The sequence below is a fragment of the Dendrobates tinctorius genome, unplaced genomic scaffold (assembly GCF_039654945.1).
Source record: "Dendrobates tinctorius isolate UK_male_01 unplaced genomic scaffold, ASM3965494v1 ptg000331l, whole genome shotgun sequence".
Taxonomy (NCBI): domain Eukaryota; kingdom Metazoa; phylum Chordata; class Amphibia; order Anura; family Dendrobatidae; genus Dendrobates; species Dendrobates tinctorius.
This window is the reverse complement of record NW_027361997.1, coordinates 976,733-990,059: the sequence shown is the minus strand read 5'-3', so window position 1 is coordinate 990,059 and position 13,327 is coordinate 976,733. Positions and strand designations below refer to the sequence as shown.

At 50.6% G+C, this 13,327-nt stretch overlaps 1 protein-coding gene across 1 annotated transcript; it reads right to left on the bottom strand.

Annotated features, from left to right (window-relative positions):
• Window positions 1-210: 210 nt before the first annotated feature.
• LOC141074254 (gastrula zinc finger protein XlCGF66.1-like) lies at window positions 211-12,196 on the bottom strand. Its single transcript, XM_073561871.1, has 7 exons — window positions 12,064-12,196; window positions 5,153-5,280; window positions 4,894-5,070; window positions 4,696-4,819; window positions 4,501-4,598; window positions 3,919-4,018; window positions 211-1,027 (listed from the first exon to the last, which is right to left on the bottom strand). The coding sequence occupies exons 2-7, from the start codon at window positions 5,264-5,266 to the stop codon at window positions 267-269; spliced, it is 1,374 nt and encodes a 457-aa protein (XP_073417972.1). The 5' UTR covers window positions 5,267-5,280; window positions 12,064-12,196; the 3' UTR covers window positions 211-266.
• Between the last annotated feature and the right edge of the window lie 1,131 nt (window positions 12,197-13,327).

The following is a 13,327-nucleotide window of genomic DNA, read 5'->3' as shown; positions in this document are numbered from 1 at the left end:
AAAAAAACGACACTGCAGTGTTTTGAGCCAAAGCCAGGATTAGAATTAGGAGGAAAAAAAAACCTGCGAAATCTGAAGAAAGCGCTTTTACTTCTTTCTGCTGGATCAATTTCTAGCATTTGCTTAAGAAAAAAAAAACTATAGTGGCATTTTTTCCAAAAATCCTCAATATTATATAATTTCTACAGATACAAAAAAATATTTTAAATATATGTTTCATCATTTTATTTTACAAATACAAACAGAAAAAACTAAGGCTCCTGTTATCATAAATGATTGCGACTTCTCTGATGGATTACTAAATTTGATTTCTTTGTAAAACATTTTCCACATAGTGAACATGAAAATGGTTTTTCACCTGTATGGATTCTAAGATGTTCAAGAAGTCTGGACTTGTTTGTGAAACCTTTCCCACACTCCGAACAAGGATACGGCTTCTCCCCAGTGTGAATTCTCCGATGCTCCACCAAATGAGATTTATTTTTAAAACATTTTCCACATTCAGAACATGGAAATGGCTTCTCCCCTGTGTGAACCCGAAGATGTCCTAGGAGATTGGACTTCTGGGCAAAACTCTTACCACAATGAGGACATACAAATGGCTTTTCCCCTGTGTGAACCCGTTGATGTTCTAGAAGATTTGACTTCTTGGCAAATCCTTTTCCACACTGAGAACATAGAAATGGCTTCTCCCCTGTGTGTGTCTTGAGATGATTGACAAGGTTAGATCTTTGTCCAAAACATCGACCACATTCAAGGCATATATGCTCATGTTTTCCCAGCAAAAAGTCATTAGGAGATTCTAAACCTGTATATATTGTATTGTCAATGTGAGCAGAACTCTGTGCAGCCACATGATCCGAATTAGTGGAAAAACGTCTATGTGTAGTGGGGTCATATGAACAATGTAGGCCATGAAGCGCTGGGTGTATATTCAGAGTAATGGGGTTTTGCTTTGAGTTGTTCACCTCTTCAACTTCTGGATATTGTCCAAGTCGACTCTCCCAGGTATTGATCATGAGTTCATCTACAGGAAATAAAATGAAAGGCACTTTAGAATGAACTGTATTCTCTTTCTGCTTATATAAATGTAGCATTACATGGCAGCCATACAGATGTAGCAAATCTCCATTTTGGCTCAGACAAAAGGTCACAAATGGAAAATGAGTCAACTCCTTTAAAAGGGGTTTTCTCAAGAAGTTCATTTTAACCAATAGATCTTTGAATGATAATTTCCACAATTTTGATGTGTTAAAAAAAAATGTGGTATGATCAGACCATGTTCCTGCACGGTCAGACACAGCCATTACACAGTACACAGCAGGGGCATATTTACAGTATATGATTATCTCGACACAGGAACACATCCAATTGTAGAGCTTATTATTATTCCAAGATCTATTCACTAAATTTAGCTTTTGTTCATAGGAAAACTCCTTTCACCTCGAAGTATGTTTTTCACCTTCCTAACCAAATGACATTTTACAAGTCTGACCAGTGTCACTATGTGGCAGTAACTCTGGAACGTTTCCATAGATCCCACTGATCCGGGGACAGTTTTTTCCTGACATATTGTACTTCAAGATAGCAAAGAAATTATACCACTATGTTTATTTGTGAACAAGTCAGAAATTTGGCGAAAATTTAGCAATTTTTAAACTTTACATTTTTATGCCATTAAACCAGAAAGTTGTCACTAGGGATGAGCGAGTAGTGAAATACTCGGACTCGCTGTACTCGTTACGAGTAGCTCCTAATACTCGGGTATTCGTAACGAGTCCAATGTAAGTCTATGGCAAATGAGAGTAATGGGCAGTAAAGGGGTCTGTGTGCGCAAGGCCTGTGCCGGGCTCTGCCGGTGCTGTGCGGTCCTGTGCCGGCGTCTGCTGGCTGTCTGGGCATCGTCCGATGGGACTTGTCCCATCCGGCTATGCCTGTTACAGTAACAGCATTAGCGGATGAAGGGAAAGTAGTATTCCCATCATCTGGCTAAGGTGGTAAATGTAAAAAAAAAAAAAAGACATACAGAACATATAACATACAGTACGTTCACATAACATACAACACATAAGTGTACATACTCACCGCACACACCTACTTCACCAAAGCCCTTGTCTTCTGCAAATAATATTAAAATTATAAACCAACCTATACTCACCTTTCCGCCGTAATCCATTGAGTGTCTCACGTTGATCTCCCGTGGAGAGCTGCCACATCAGTTGATGCGACCACTCTCCAGCTATAATCTTCCATGTTGCATAATTCCGCCGGGAGGTCACAGGAGTTCACCTGTGACTTACGGCAGCACTACAGCGTGAGAATTTTCTCACGCAGCGGTGTCGCCGTAAAGTGAACACTGACCAGAGATAACCCTCCCACAGTGTGTCATTGGAGTCCCTTGAGAAGGGTCGCATCAGCTGATGTGGCAGCTCTCCACGGGAGATCGTCGTGGGACACTCGTTTTTATAGAGGGACTGCGTCGGCAAAGGCGAGTATAATATAGGCCCGGCATAGCCCTGCACAGGCCGGCACAGGCCCGCATAGCCCCACACACACACAACCCTGCAGACACGTACACATTCTCCGCACTCACACACAGAGCCTCACAGACGCTCACACACATTCTCCGCACACACAGTCATAACCTATGACTATGACGCTGCGCAGCCAGCCAATCACAATAATGCCACAACAAAGAAGGCAGCGGCTTTACTCTCACCCCATTCCATGAATATTAATTTCTCTCAAGTGTCGACACACATGACCGCCGGCAGCAGCTGGAAGGCTCCGGCTGACACTGTGCTCGCTACAGAGCAATGAATTCTCAGTGCTTTGCGCCCACACGGTCCTGGCGTGCAAAGCAAGGAGTATTCCGACAGCTGCCCTTCAGCTTTCAAGCAGCATCCCTGCCATACGCTGCTTACAAGCATAACGCAGTTGCTGGCATCGGAGCAGGTCGCTGCGAGGGAGCGCCGGGAAAGCAAGTGTAATTTGTTTTTTTTTAATGTTTTCTGATTGAGTGATGCATACCAGGATAAGAATAGGACAATGCGTACCAGGACCGGGATGAGTGGCCAATAATACCAGGATAGGGATAAGATGGGGACCCTGCATACCAGGATAGAGATGAGATGGGGACATGATGGGTACCCCACCCACCAGGATAGGGATGAGATGGGGATCCTGCCCACCAGGGTAGGGATATGATGTTGGCCCTGCCCACCAGGGTAGGGATGAGTGGGCTATGTGTATCAGGATGGGGATGAGGGGACCATACATACCAGGATAAGATATATTAAGTACAGAATTGACCACATTTTTTGCTTCAGTTTTTTTCCCTAAATTTCCTCCTCTAATACCTAGGTGCGTCTTATGGTCCAGTGCATCTTATAGTCCGAAAATACAGTAGTTTATACAAGGTGAGTTTCTGGATTTTATTTTTTATATTCTATCTCTCAATGTTAGAATTAACCTACCCTTAAAATTATAGACTGTTCATGTCTTTGTTAGTAGGCAAACTTACAAAATCAGCAAGGGATCAAATAATTATTTCCCCCACTGTACATACACACGCATTTTAAAAAAAACAAACAAATCGCTCACAGCCTTATACTGATGGACAGAGCATTAAATGACCTCAGACTTCAGTCCCCTAATTAAACAAAAAAAAATAAATCTAAAACTGCATATCTTCTTGTTAACCTGACAGAGTAAAAAAAATAAAAAATCCACACAATGCCCAAATCTGCCTTTTGATCCACTATGTGAGTGGAAGGTGGAGATGATCCCACCCATATCTCTCAAATGTCAGCAGCCGTGCAATGTTCCCATGTGAAGGCTTCCCCAGTATCGGCATAGTTATTGGCTATAAAGGTGCATCTGTTCTGCCTTATATTGACTTTACTGGGCAATATTTACCTGTATTGATATCTGTACAAACTGCATCATTATACTGATGATCATCCATGTTCTCCTCTTCATCTAGATTTTCAACCTTAATCTTGATCAAGTCTTCATCCTAAAAAGACATGTAATCAATTAACCTCACTACCATTTACATATATGGGTCAATAGAGGGGGACCTGACACCTAATTGTTTATACTGTAGAGGGCGCTGTACCTGCCACACCAGCCAGGTAAAGGGGTGGGGTGGTGAATTCACCACCCACATTGAAGCGTGTTCCATAGTAATGTTCCTAAATATGTAGTCATTGTCATGGGACAAGAACTCAATTCCAGTCACAATCCAAGGACAAACATAAATGTCTAATAGAGGTGGGTTCCAATCAGAGACTACCACAATTCCATTCACAGATGGCACATCACTGGACCAGATAGGACATAGATTGAAGGACCTTCATTCTGGAGAATGTTTAGAGATGTGACCTGCACCTATCAAACATTCATAGCATATAATGTCTATAATGTCAACACTGCCTACATTGGGAAAACACCCGATGTAATGTGTAATAATGCTTGGTATCTGGAAGTGCCAATTACCTGAGGTTCCTCTTGGATATTGTGATTTTCTTCTGGACAATCCTGGGAATGAATAGGACTTGAACATTTTTTTAGTAGATTTTTCTTACTGGTTCTATCTGAAGGAAACATATACAGTTTATTCAGTCACCATGTGTAAATGATGATCAGATGATGGATGTATCTGTAACCTCGGAAAGTGCGCTCTTCTTTTACCCTCTGACGAAAGAGACCAGTCTTTCTCCATCATGATGTCCTTGTACAGATCCTTGTGTCCTTCTATGTAGTCCCACTCCTCCATGGAGAAATAGATGACGACATCCTGACACCTTATAGGAACCTGATGCAGAATGATAGTCATTATCCACATACATTATCCCTTACGTTACGGTATAATGACCCAGCGGCGCTCACCTCTCCCGTCAGCAGCTCAATGATCTTACTGGTGAGTTCTAAGATCTTCTGCTCATTCTCTCTTTCATTTATCAGTAAGCAGGATGAAGGCACCATAAGGGGGCTTTGTGGCGTGCTCCATCTGCTGGACACGTGTGGCTGCCACTGCTTACCCAATTTCTTTACAGGTTCATAATTCTAAATTAGAAAAGAAACAATTGCACACAAAATGTCCTCCATGCTTTGCAGCGGTCATCCCTTTATGTGAAGAATCTCTCACCTCTCCAGTCAGCAGGTACATTATTTCCAGAGTGAGGTCTAGTATCATATCAGTAGTGTTCTTTTCTTCACCCATCCTCAGTGAATCAGTCTGATGACCCATAGAGCATTTCATCTTGACCCCAAAGGCTGCAAGACCAGCAAAAGAAAAAGTTGAACCACAAGTTTGACCGCCAGATGTTTCTATCCACATCTCAACAGAAGATTATGTTACCACTGAAACCGGGGCATAGGGTGGTGGGAACCTGGATTTCTTCTTTAAGAACTCGGTATCACCATCTAAAATTGGGACATTAGTAACTTTCACAGTGAGACAGGTGGATTTTTGTTTAACCCTTTAAGAACCTTACAATTTTTCATTTTTGCACTTATTTTTTTGCAAGAACTATACATTACCCCTTCTCCCCATATCAATATAGCTGTATGAGAGCTTGTTATGCACGTGGCATGTTGTAAGTTTTCAATGGCACCATTCATTTAGCCATAAAATAAATTGAAAGAATGAGGGGGAAAAAAGTTCAAATAGTATATAAAATAATGAAACAAAAATGCATATATAGTAAGTTCAGTTTTGTTTTTTTCTGTATGATAAAAATTACCCAACAACATGATCCTCCAGGTCATTCCAACTGGAGCAATAACAGGTTTACATGTTTTTGGTTTTTTAAATTTAAGTGGTGAGAACAAATTCAAAAGTTTGTATACATTTAAAATAACAAAAGTGGTTTGTGTTGCCATTTTCACCATACCCATCACGTTTTTATATTTTATTGATGGAGCTGTGCGAGTGCTTGTTTTTTGTTTACGTTTTAATCACTTTTTATAGTATTCTTTTATAGAGGTGTGGTGACTAAAAGAAACACCATATTTCTAGTATTTTGATCATTGTGGAGGAATTAACAATTGAAAAAAAAAATCCAGATGCTTGTTATGTGAGGATTTATTCTATAAACTACTGACAACATGTCTTCGAATTTCTAAGCACTAAATTTTGTATTTATTTTCAGAAAATGAGAAATGGTCAAAAGTACAAAAACTGCAGTGCTTGCAGACCTCAAATAATGCTAAGAAAACAAGTTTATAATCATGTGGAAACAACAATACTAATGTTTTAACTCAGGAAGAGTTCAGAAATCAATATTTTGTGGAATAAGCATGATTTTTATTCACAGCTTTCATGCGTCTTGGCATGCTTTCCACCTGTCTTTCACACAGCCGCCGGCCCCCCCCCCCGCATTACAGCGACAAAAAGAAGCAGAGCCTGCAGCCCCCGCACTAGTGACACAAGCAGCAGAACCTGCAGCCCCCCCGCACTAGTCTAGTGACACAAGCAGCAGAACCTGCAGCCCCCCACACTAGTCTAGTGACACAAGCAGCAGAACCTGCAGCCCCCCACACTAGTGACACAAGCAGCGTCTGCAGCCCCCCGCACTAGTGACACAAGCAGCAGAGTCTGCAGCCCCCCACATTACAGCGACACGAGCAGCAGAGTCTGCAGCCCCCCGCACTAGTCTAGTGACACAAGCAGCAGAACCTGCAGCCCCCCACACTAGTGACACAAGCAGAGTCTGCAGCCCCCCACATTAGTGACACAAGCAGCAGAACTTGCAGCCCCCGCACTAGTGACACAAGCAGCAGTGCCTGCAGCCCCCGCACTAGTGACACAAGCAGCAGAACCTGCAGCCCCCCGCACTAGTGACACAAGCAGCAGAACTTGCAGCCCCCCCGCGCAGTAGTTACACAAGCAGCAGAACCTGCAGCCCCCCCGCACTAGTCTAGTGACACAAGCAGCAGAACCTGCAGCCCCCCACACTAGTGACACAAGCAGAGTCTGCAGCCCCCCGCACTAGTGACACAAGCAGCAGAGTCTGCAGCCCCCCACATTACAGCGACACGAGCAGCAGAGTCTGCAGCCCCCCGCACTAGTCTAGTGACACAAGCAGCAGAGTCTGCAGCCCCCCACATTACAGCGACACGAGCAGCAGAGCCTGCAGCCCCCCCGCACTAGTCTAGTGACACAAGCAGCAGAACCTGCAGCCCCCCACACTAGTGACACAAGCAGAGTCTGCAGCCCCCCGCACTAGTGACACAAGCAGCAGAGTCTGCAGCCCCCCACATTACAGCGACACGAGCAGCAGAGTCTGCAGCCCCCCGCACTAGTCTAGTGACACAAGCAGCAGAGTCTGCAGCCCCCCACATTACAGCGACACGAGCAGCAGAGTCTGCAGCCCCCCACATTACTGTGACACGAGCAGCAGAGTCTGCAGTCCCCCCCCCCCACACTAGTGACACAAGCAGCAGAACTTGCAGCCCCCGCACTAGTGACAAAAGCAACATTCGGCAGCCCCCCGCACTACTGACACAAGCAGCAGAACCTGCAGCCCCCCGCACTAGTGACACAAGCAGCAGAGTCTGCAGCCCCCCACATTAGTGACACAAGCAGCAGAACTTGCAGCCCCCGCACTAGTGACACAAGCAGCAGTGCCTGCAGCCCCCGCACTAGTGACACAAGCAGCAGAACCTGCAGCCCCCCGCACTAGTGACACAAGCAGCAGAACTTGCAGCCCCCCCGCGCAGTAGTTACACAAGCAGCAGAACCTGCAGCCCCCCCGCACTAGTCTAGTGACACAAGGAGCAGAACCTGCAGCCCCCCACACTAGTGACACAGGCAGAGTCTGCAGCCCCCCGCACTAGTGACACAAGCAGCAGAGTCTGCAGCCCCCCACATTACAGCGACACGAGCAGCAGAGTCTGCAGCCCCCCGCACTAGTCTAGTGACACAAGCAGCAGAGTCTGCAGCCCCCCACATTACAGCGACACGAGCAGCAGAGTCTGCAGCCCCCCACATTACTGTGACACGAGCAGCAGAGTCTGCAGTCCCCCCCCCCCACACTAGTGACACAAGCAGCAGAACTTGCAGCCCCCGCACTAGTGACAAAAGCAACATTCGGCAGCCCCCCGCACTACTGACACAAGCAGCAGAACCTGCAGCCCCCCGCACTAGTGACACAAGCAGCAGAGTCTGCAGCCCCCCACATTAGTGACACAAGCAGCAGAACTTGCAGCCCCCGCACTAGTGACACAAGCAGCAGTGCCTGCAGCCCCCGCACTAGTGACACAAGCAGCAGAACCTGCAGCCCCCCGCACTAGTGACACAAGCAGCAGAACTTGCAGCCCCCCCGCGCAGTAGTTACACAAGCAGCAGAACCTGCAGCCCCCCCGCACTAGTCTAGTGACACAAGCAGCAGAACCTGCAGCCCCCCACACTAGTGACACAAGCAGAGTCTGCAGCCCCCCGCACTAGTGACACAAGCAGCAGAGTCTGCAGCCCCCCACATTACAGCGACACGAGCAGCAGAGTCTGCAGCCCCCGGCACTAGTCTAGTGACACAAGCAGCAGAGTCTGCAGCCCCCCACATTACAGCGACACGAGCAGCAGAGTCTGCAGCCCCCCACATTACTGTGACACGAGCAGCAGAGTCTGCAGTCCCCCCCCCCCACACTAGTGACACAAGCAGCAGAACTTGCAGCCCCCGCACTAGTGACAAAAGCAACATTCGGCAGCCCCCCGCACTACTGACACAAGCAGCAGAACCTGCAGCCCCCCGCACTAGTGACACAAGCAGCAGAACTTGCAGCCCCCCCGCGCAGTAGTTACACAAGCAGCAGAACCTGCAGCCCCCGCACTAGTGACACAAGCAGCAGAACCTGCAGCCCCCCCACACTAGTGACACAAGCAGCAGAGCCTGCAGCCCCCCCACACTAGTGACACAAGCAGCAGAGCCTGCAGCCCCCCCACACTAGTGACACAAGCAGCAGAGTCTGCAGCCCCCCGCACTAGTGACACAAGCAGCAGAACCTGCAGCCCCCCGCACTAGTGACACAAGCAGCAGAACCTGCAGCCCCCCGCACTAGTGACACAAGCAGCAGAGCCTGCAGCCCCCCGCACTAGTGACAAGCAGCAGAGCCTGCAGCCCCCCGCACTAGTGACACAAGCAGCAGAGCCTGCAGCCCCCCGCACACTAGTGACACAAGCAGCAGAGTCTGCAGCCCCCCGCACTAGTGACACAAGCAGCAGAGTCTGCAGCCCCCCACATTACAGCGACACAAGCAGCAGAGCCTGCAGCCCCCCCGCACAAGTGACACAAGCAGCAGAGCCTGCAGCCCCCGCATTAGTGACACAAGCAGCAGAACCTGCAGTCCCCCACACTAGTGACACAAGCAGCAGAGTCTGCTGCCCCCCACACTAGTGACACAAGCAGCAGAACCTGCAGCCCCCCGCACTAGTGACACAAGCAACAGTCTGCAGCCCCCCGCACTAGTGACACAAGCAGCAGAACCTGCAGCCCCCCGCACTAGTGACAAGCAGCAGAGTCTGCTGCCCCCCACATTACAGCGACACAAGCAGCAGAACCTGCAGTCCCCCACATTAGTGACACAAGCAGCAGAACTTGCAGCCCCCCGCACTAGTGACACAAGCAGCAGCACTTGCAGCCCCCCCGTGCACTAGTTACACAAGCAGCAGAACCTGCAGCCCCCCCCGCACTAGTGACACAAGCAACAGAGTCTGTAGCCCCCCGCACTAGTGACACAAGCAGCAGAGTGTGCAGCCCCCCACATTACTGCGACACAAGCAGCAGAGTCTGCAGTCCCCCGCACTAGTGACACAAGTAGCAGAGCCTGCAGCCCCCCGCACTAGTGACACAAGCAGCAGAGCCTGCAGCCCCCCGCACACTAGTGACACAAGCAGCAGAGTCTGCAGCCCCCCGCACTAGTGACACAAGCAGCAGAGTCTGCAGCCCCCCACATTACAGCGACACAAGCAGCAGAGCCTGCAGCCCCCCCGCACAAGTGACACAAGCAGCAGAGCCTGCAGCCCCCGCATTAGTGACACAAGCAGCAGAACCTGCAGTCCCCCACACTAGTGACACAAGCAGCAGAGTCTGCTGCCCCCCACACTAGTGACACAAGCAGCAGAACCTGCAGCCCCCCGCACTAGTGACACAAGCAACAGTCTGCAGCCCCCCGCACTAGTGACACAAGCAGCAGAACCTGCAGCCCCCCGCACTAGTGACAAGCAGCAGAGTCTGCTGCCCCCCACATTACAGCGACACAAGCAGCAGAACCTGCAGTCCCCCACATTAGTGACACAAGCAGCAGAACTTGCAGCCCCCCGCACTAGTGACACAAGCAGCAGCACTTGCAGCCCCCCCGTGCACTAGTTACACAAGCAGCAGAACCTGCAGCCCCCCCCCGCACTAGTGACACAAGCAACAGAGTCTGTAGCCCCCCGCACTAGTGACACAAGCAGCAGAGTGTGCAGCCCCCCACATTACTGCGACACGAGCAGCAGAGTCTGCAGTCCCCCGCACTAGTGACACAAGTAGCAGAGCCTGCAGTCCCCCCACACTAGTGACAAGCAGCAGAGCCTGCAGCCTCCATATTAGTGACACAAGCAGCAGAACTTGCAACCCCCCCGCACTAGTGACACAAGCAGCAAAACTTGCAGCCCCCCCGCGCACTAGTTACACAAGCAGCAGAACCTGCAGCCCCCCGCACTAGTGACACAAGCAACAGTCGGCAGCCCCCAGCACTAGTGACACAAGCAGCAGAACCTGCAGCCCCCCGCACAAGTGACACAAGCAGCAGAGTCTGCAGCCCCCCACATTAGTGACTCAAGCAGCAGAACCTGCAGCCCCCCGCACTAGTGACACAAGCAGCAGAGCCTGCAGCCCCCCGCTATAGTGACACAAGCAGCAGAGCCTGCAGCCCCCCGCACTAGTGACACAAGCAGCAGAGCCTGCAGCCCCCCGCACTAGTGACACAAGCAGCAGAGCCTGCAGCCCCCCGCACTAGTGACACAAGCAGCAGAGTCTGCAGCCCCCCACATTAGTGACACAAGCAGCAGAGCCTGCAGCCCCCCGCACTAGTGACACAAGCAGCAGAGTCTGCAGCCCCCCACATTAGTGACACAAGCAGCAGAGTCTGCAGCCCCCCACATTAGTGACACAAGCAGCAGAGTCTGCAGCCCCCCACATTAGTGACACAAGCAGCAGAACCTGCAGCCCCCGCACTAGTGACACAAGCAGCAGAGTCTGCAGCCCCCCACATTAGTGACACAAGCAGCAGAGCCTGCAGCCCCCCGCACTAGTGACACAAGCAGCAGAACCTGCAGCCCCCCGCACTAGTGACACAATCAGCAGAGCCTGCAGCCCCCCGCACTAGTGACACAAGCAGCAGAACCTGCAGCCCCCCGCACTAGTGACACAATCAGCAGAGCCTGCAGCCCCCCGCACTAGTGACACAATCAGCAGAGCCTGCAGCCCCCCGCACTAGTGACACAAGCAGCAGAACCTGCAGCCCCCAGCACTAGTGACACAAGCAGCAGAGTCTGCAGCCCCCCGCACTAGTGACACAAGCAGCAGAACCTGCAGCCCCCCCCCCGCACTAGTGACACAAGCAGCAGAGTCTGCAGCCCCCCCCACATTAGTGACACAAGCAGCAGAACCTGCAGCCCCCCGCACTAGTGACACAATCAGCAGATCCTGCAGCCCCCCGCACTAGTGACACAAGCAGCAGAGCCTGCAGCCCCCTCACACTACACTGGCCCCATCAGCAGCGCCTGCAGCCCCCTCACACTACACTGGCCCCATCAGCAGCGCCTGCAGCCCCCTCACACTACACTGGCCCCATCAGCAGAGCCTGCAGCCCCCTCACACTACACTGGCCCCATCAGCAGAGCCTGCAGCCCCCTCACACTACACTGGCCCCATCAGCAGAGCCTGCAGCCCCCTCACACTACACTGGCCCCATCAGCAGAGCCTGCAGCCCCCTCACACTACACTGGCCCCATCAGCAGAGCCTGCTCCTTCAGCATTACAAGAAACAAAGACTACAAGGAGCTGCTCTTACCGTGTTACAGTGACGCCTGCTTCCTCCGCATATGACAGGTCAGACTCATACATTCTCACAGCCAATCCCATCTGAGCTCTCTGTAGAGGGTAGATGCTAGACTGTATGGGCTCCTTCCAGGTGTGATGTCATTTCTGGGGGCGTGTCATACGGAGGGGGCGTGTTCTGACAGCAAAGGCAGGAAGAGAAGACAAGACGCCGTTGTCTCTGCCGTCTGGTGCAGGGAGAGAAGCCTCCGTTACATATGTGTCTCAGCTGCCTGCGTCAGTGAGCAGTGTGGAGTGAGGTCAGTGACAGGCAGGAGGGTTTAGTAAGTAAGTTTAGTTAGATGTTTGGTTGATGAGGGCTAACTAGTGGGATTTGGGTGCATAGCTGGGAGCTGTTGGGAATTAATGCACGCTGGTGGGGTCTCGGGGGGGTTAATGCATGCTTATGGGGTCTATTTGGGGTCTGGGGGGTTAATGTATGCTTGTGGGGTCTTTGGGTAGGGGTTAATGCACGCTTATGGGGTCTTTAGGGTCCGGAGGGGTTAATGCTTTCTTGTGGGGTCTGCTTGGGCTCCCAGGGTGGCTAATGCATGCTTGTAGGGTCTATTTGGGGTCGGGGGGGGTTAATGCATGCTTTTGGGGTCTGTTTGGGGCAGGGGGCTTGGGGTATAATGCACACTTGAGGGGTCTGGTTGTACTTCGGGGGGTGCTAATGCATGCTTGTGGGGTCTGTTTGGGGCAGAGGGGTGGGGGGTTAATGCACGCTTGTGGGGTCTGGTTATACTTTGGGGGGTACTAATGCATGCTTGTGGGGTCTGTTTGGGGCAGGGGGGTGGGGGGTTAATGCACGCTTGTGGGGTCTGGTTGTACTTCGGGGGTACTAATGCATGCTTGTGGGGTCTGTTTGGACCAGGAGGTGGGGGTTAATGCACGGTTACGTGTCTGGTTGGGGTGGGGGGTTAATGCACGCTTGTGGGGTCTGGTTGTACTTCTGAGGGGGGTAATAATGCATGCTTCTGGGGTCTGTTTGTGGCAGGGGGTGGGGGTTAATGCATGTTTCTGGGGTTTGTTTGGGGCAGGGGGGTAGGGGGTTAATGCACGCTTGTGGGGGTCTGGTTGTACTTGGGGGTACTAATGCATGCTTGCGGGGTCTGGTTGGGGCAGGGGGGTGGGGGTTAATGCACGCTTGTGGGGTCTGGTTGTACTTTGGGGGGTACTAATGCATGCATGTGAGGTCTGCTTTGGGCTCCCAGGGGGGTTAATCCACGCTTGCGTGG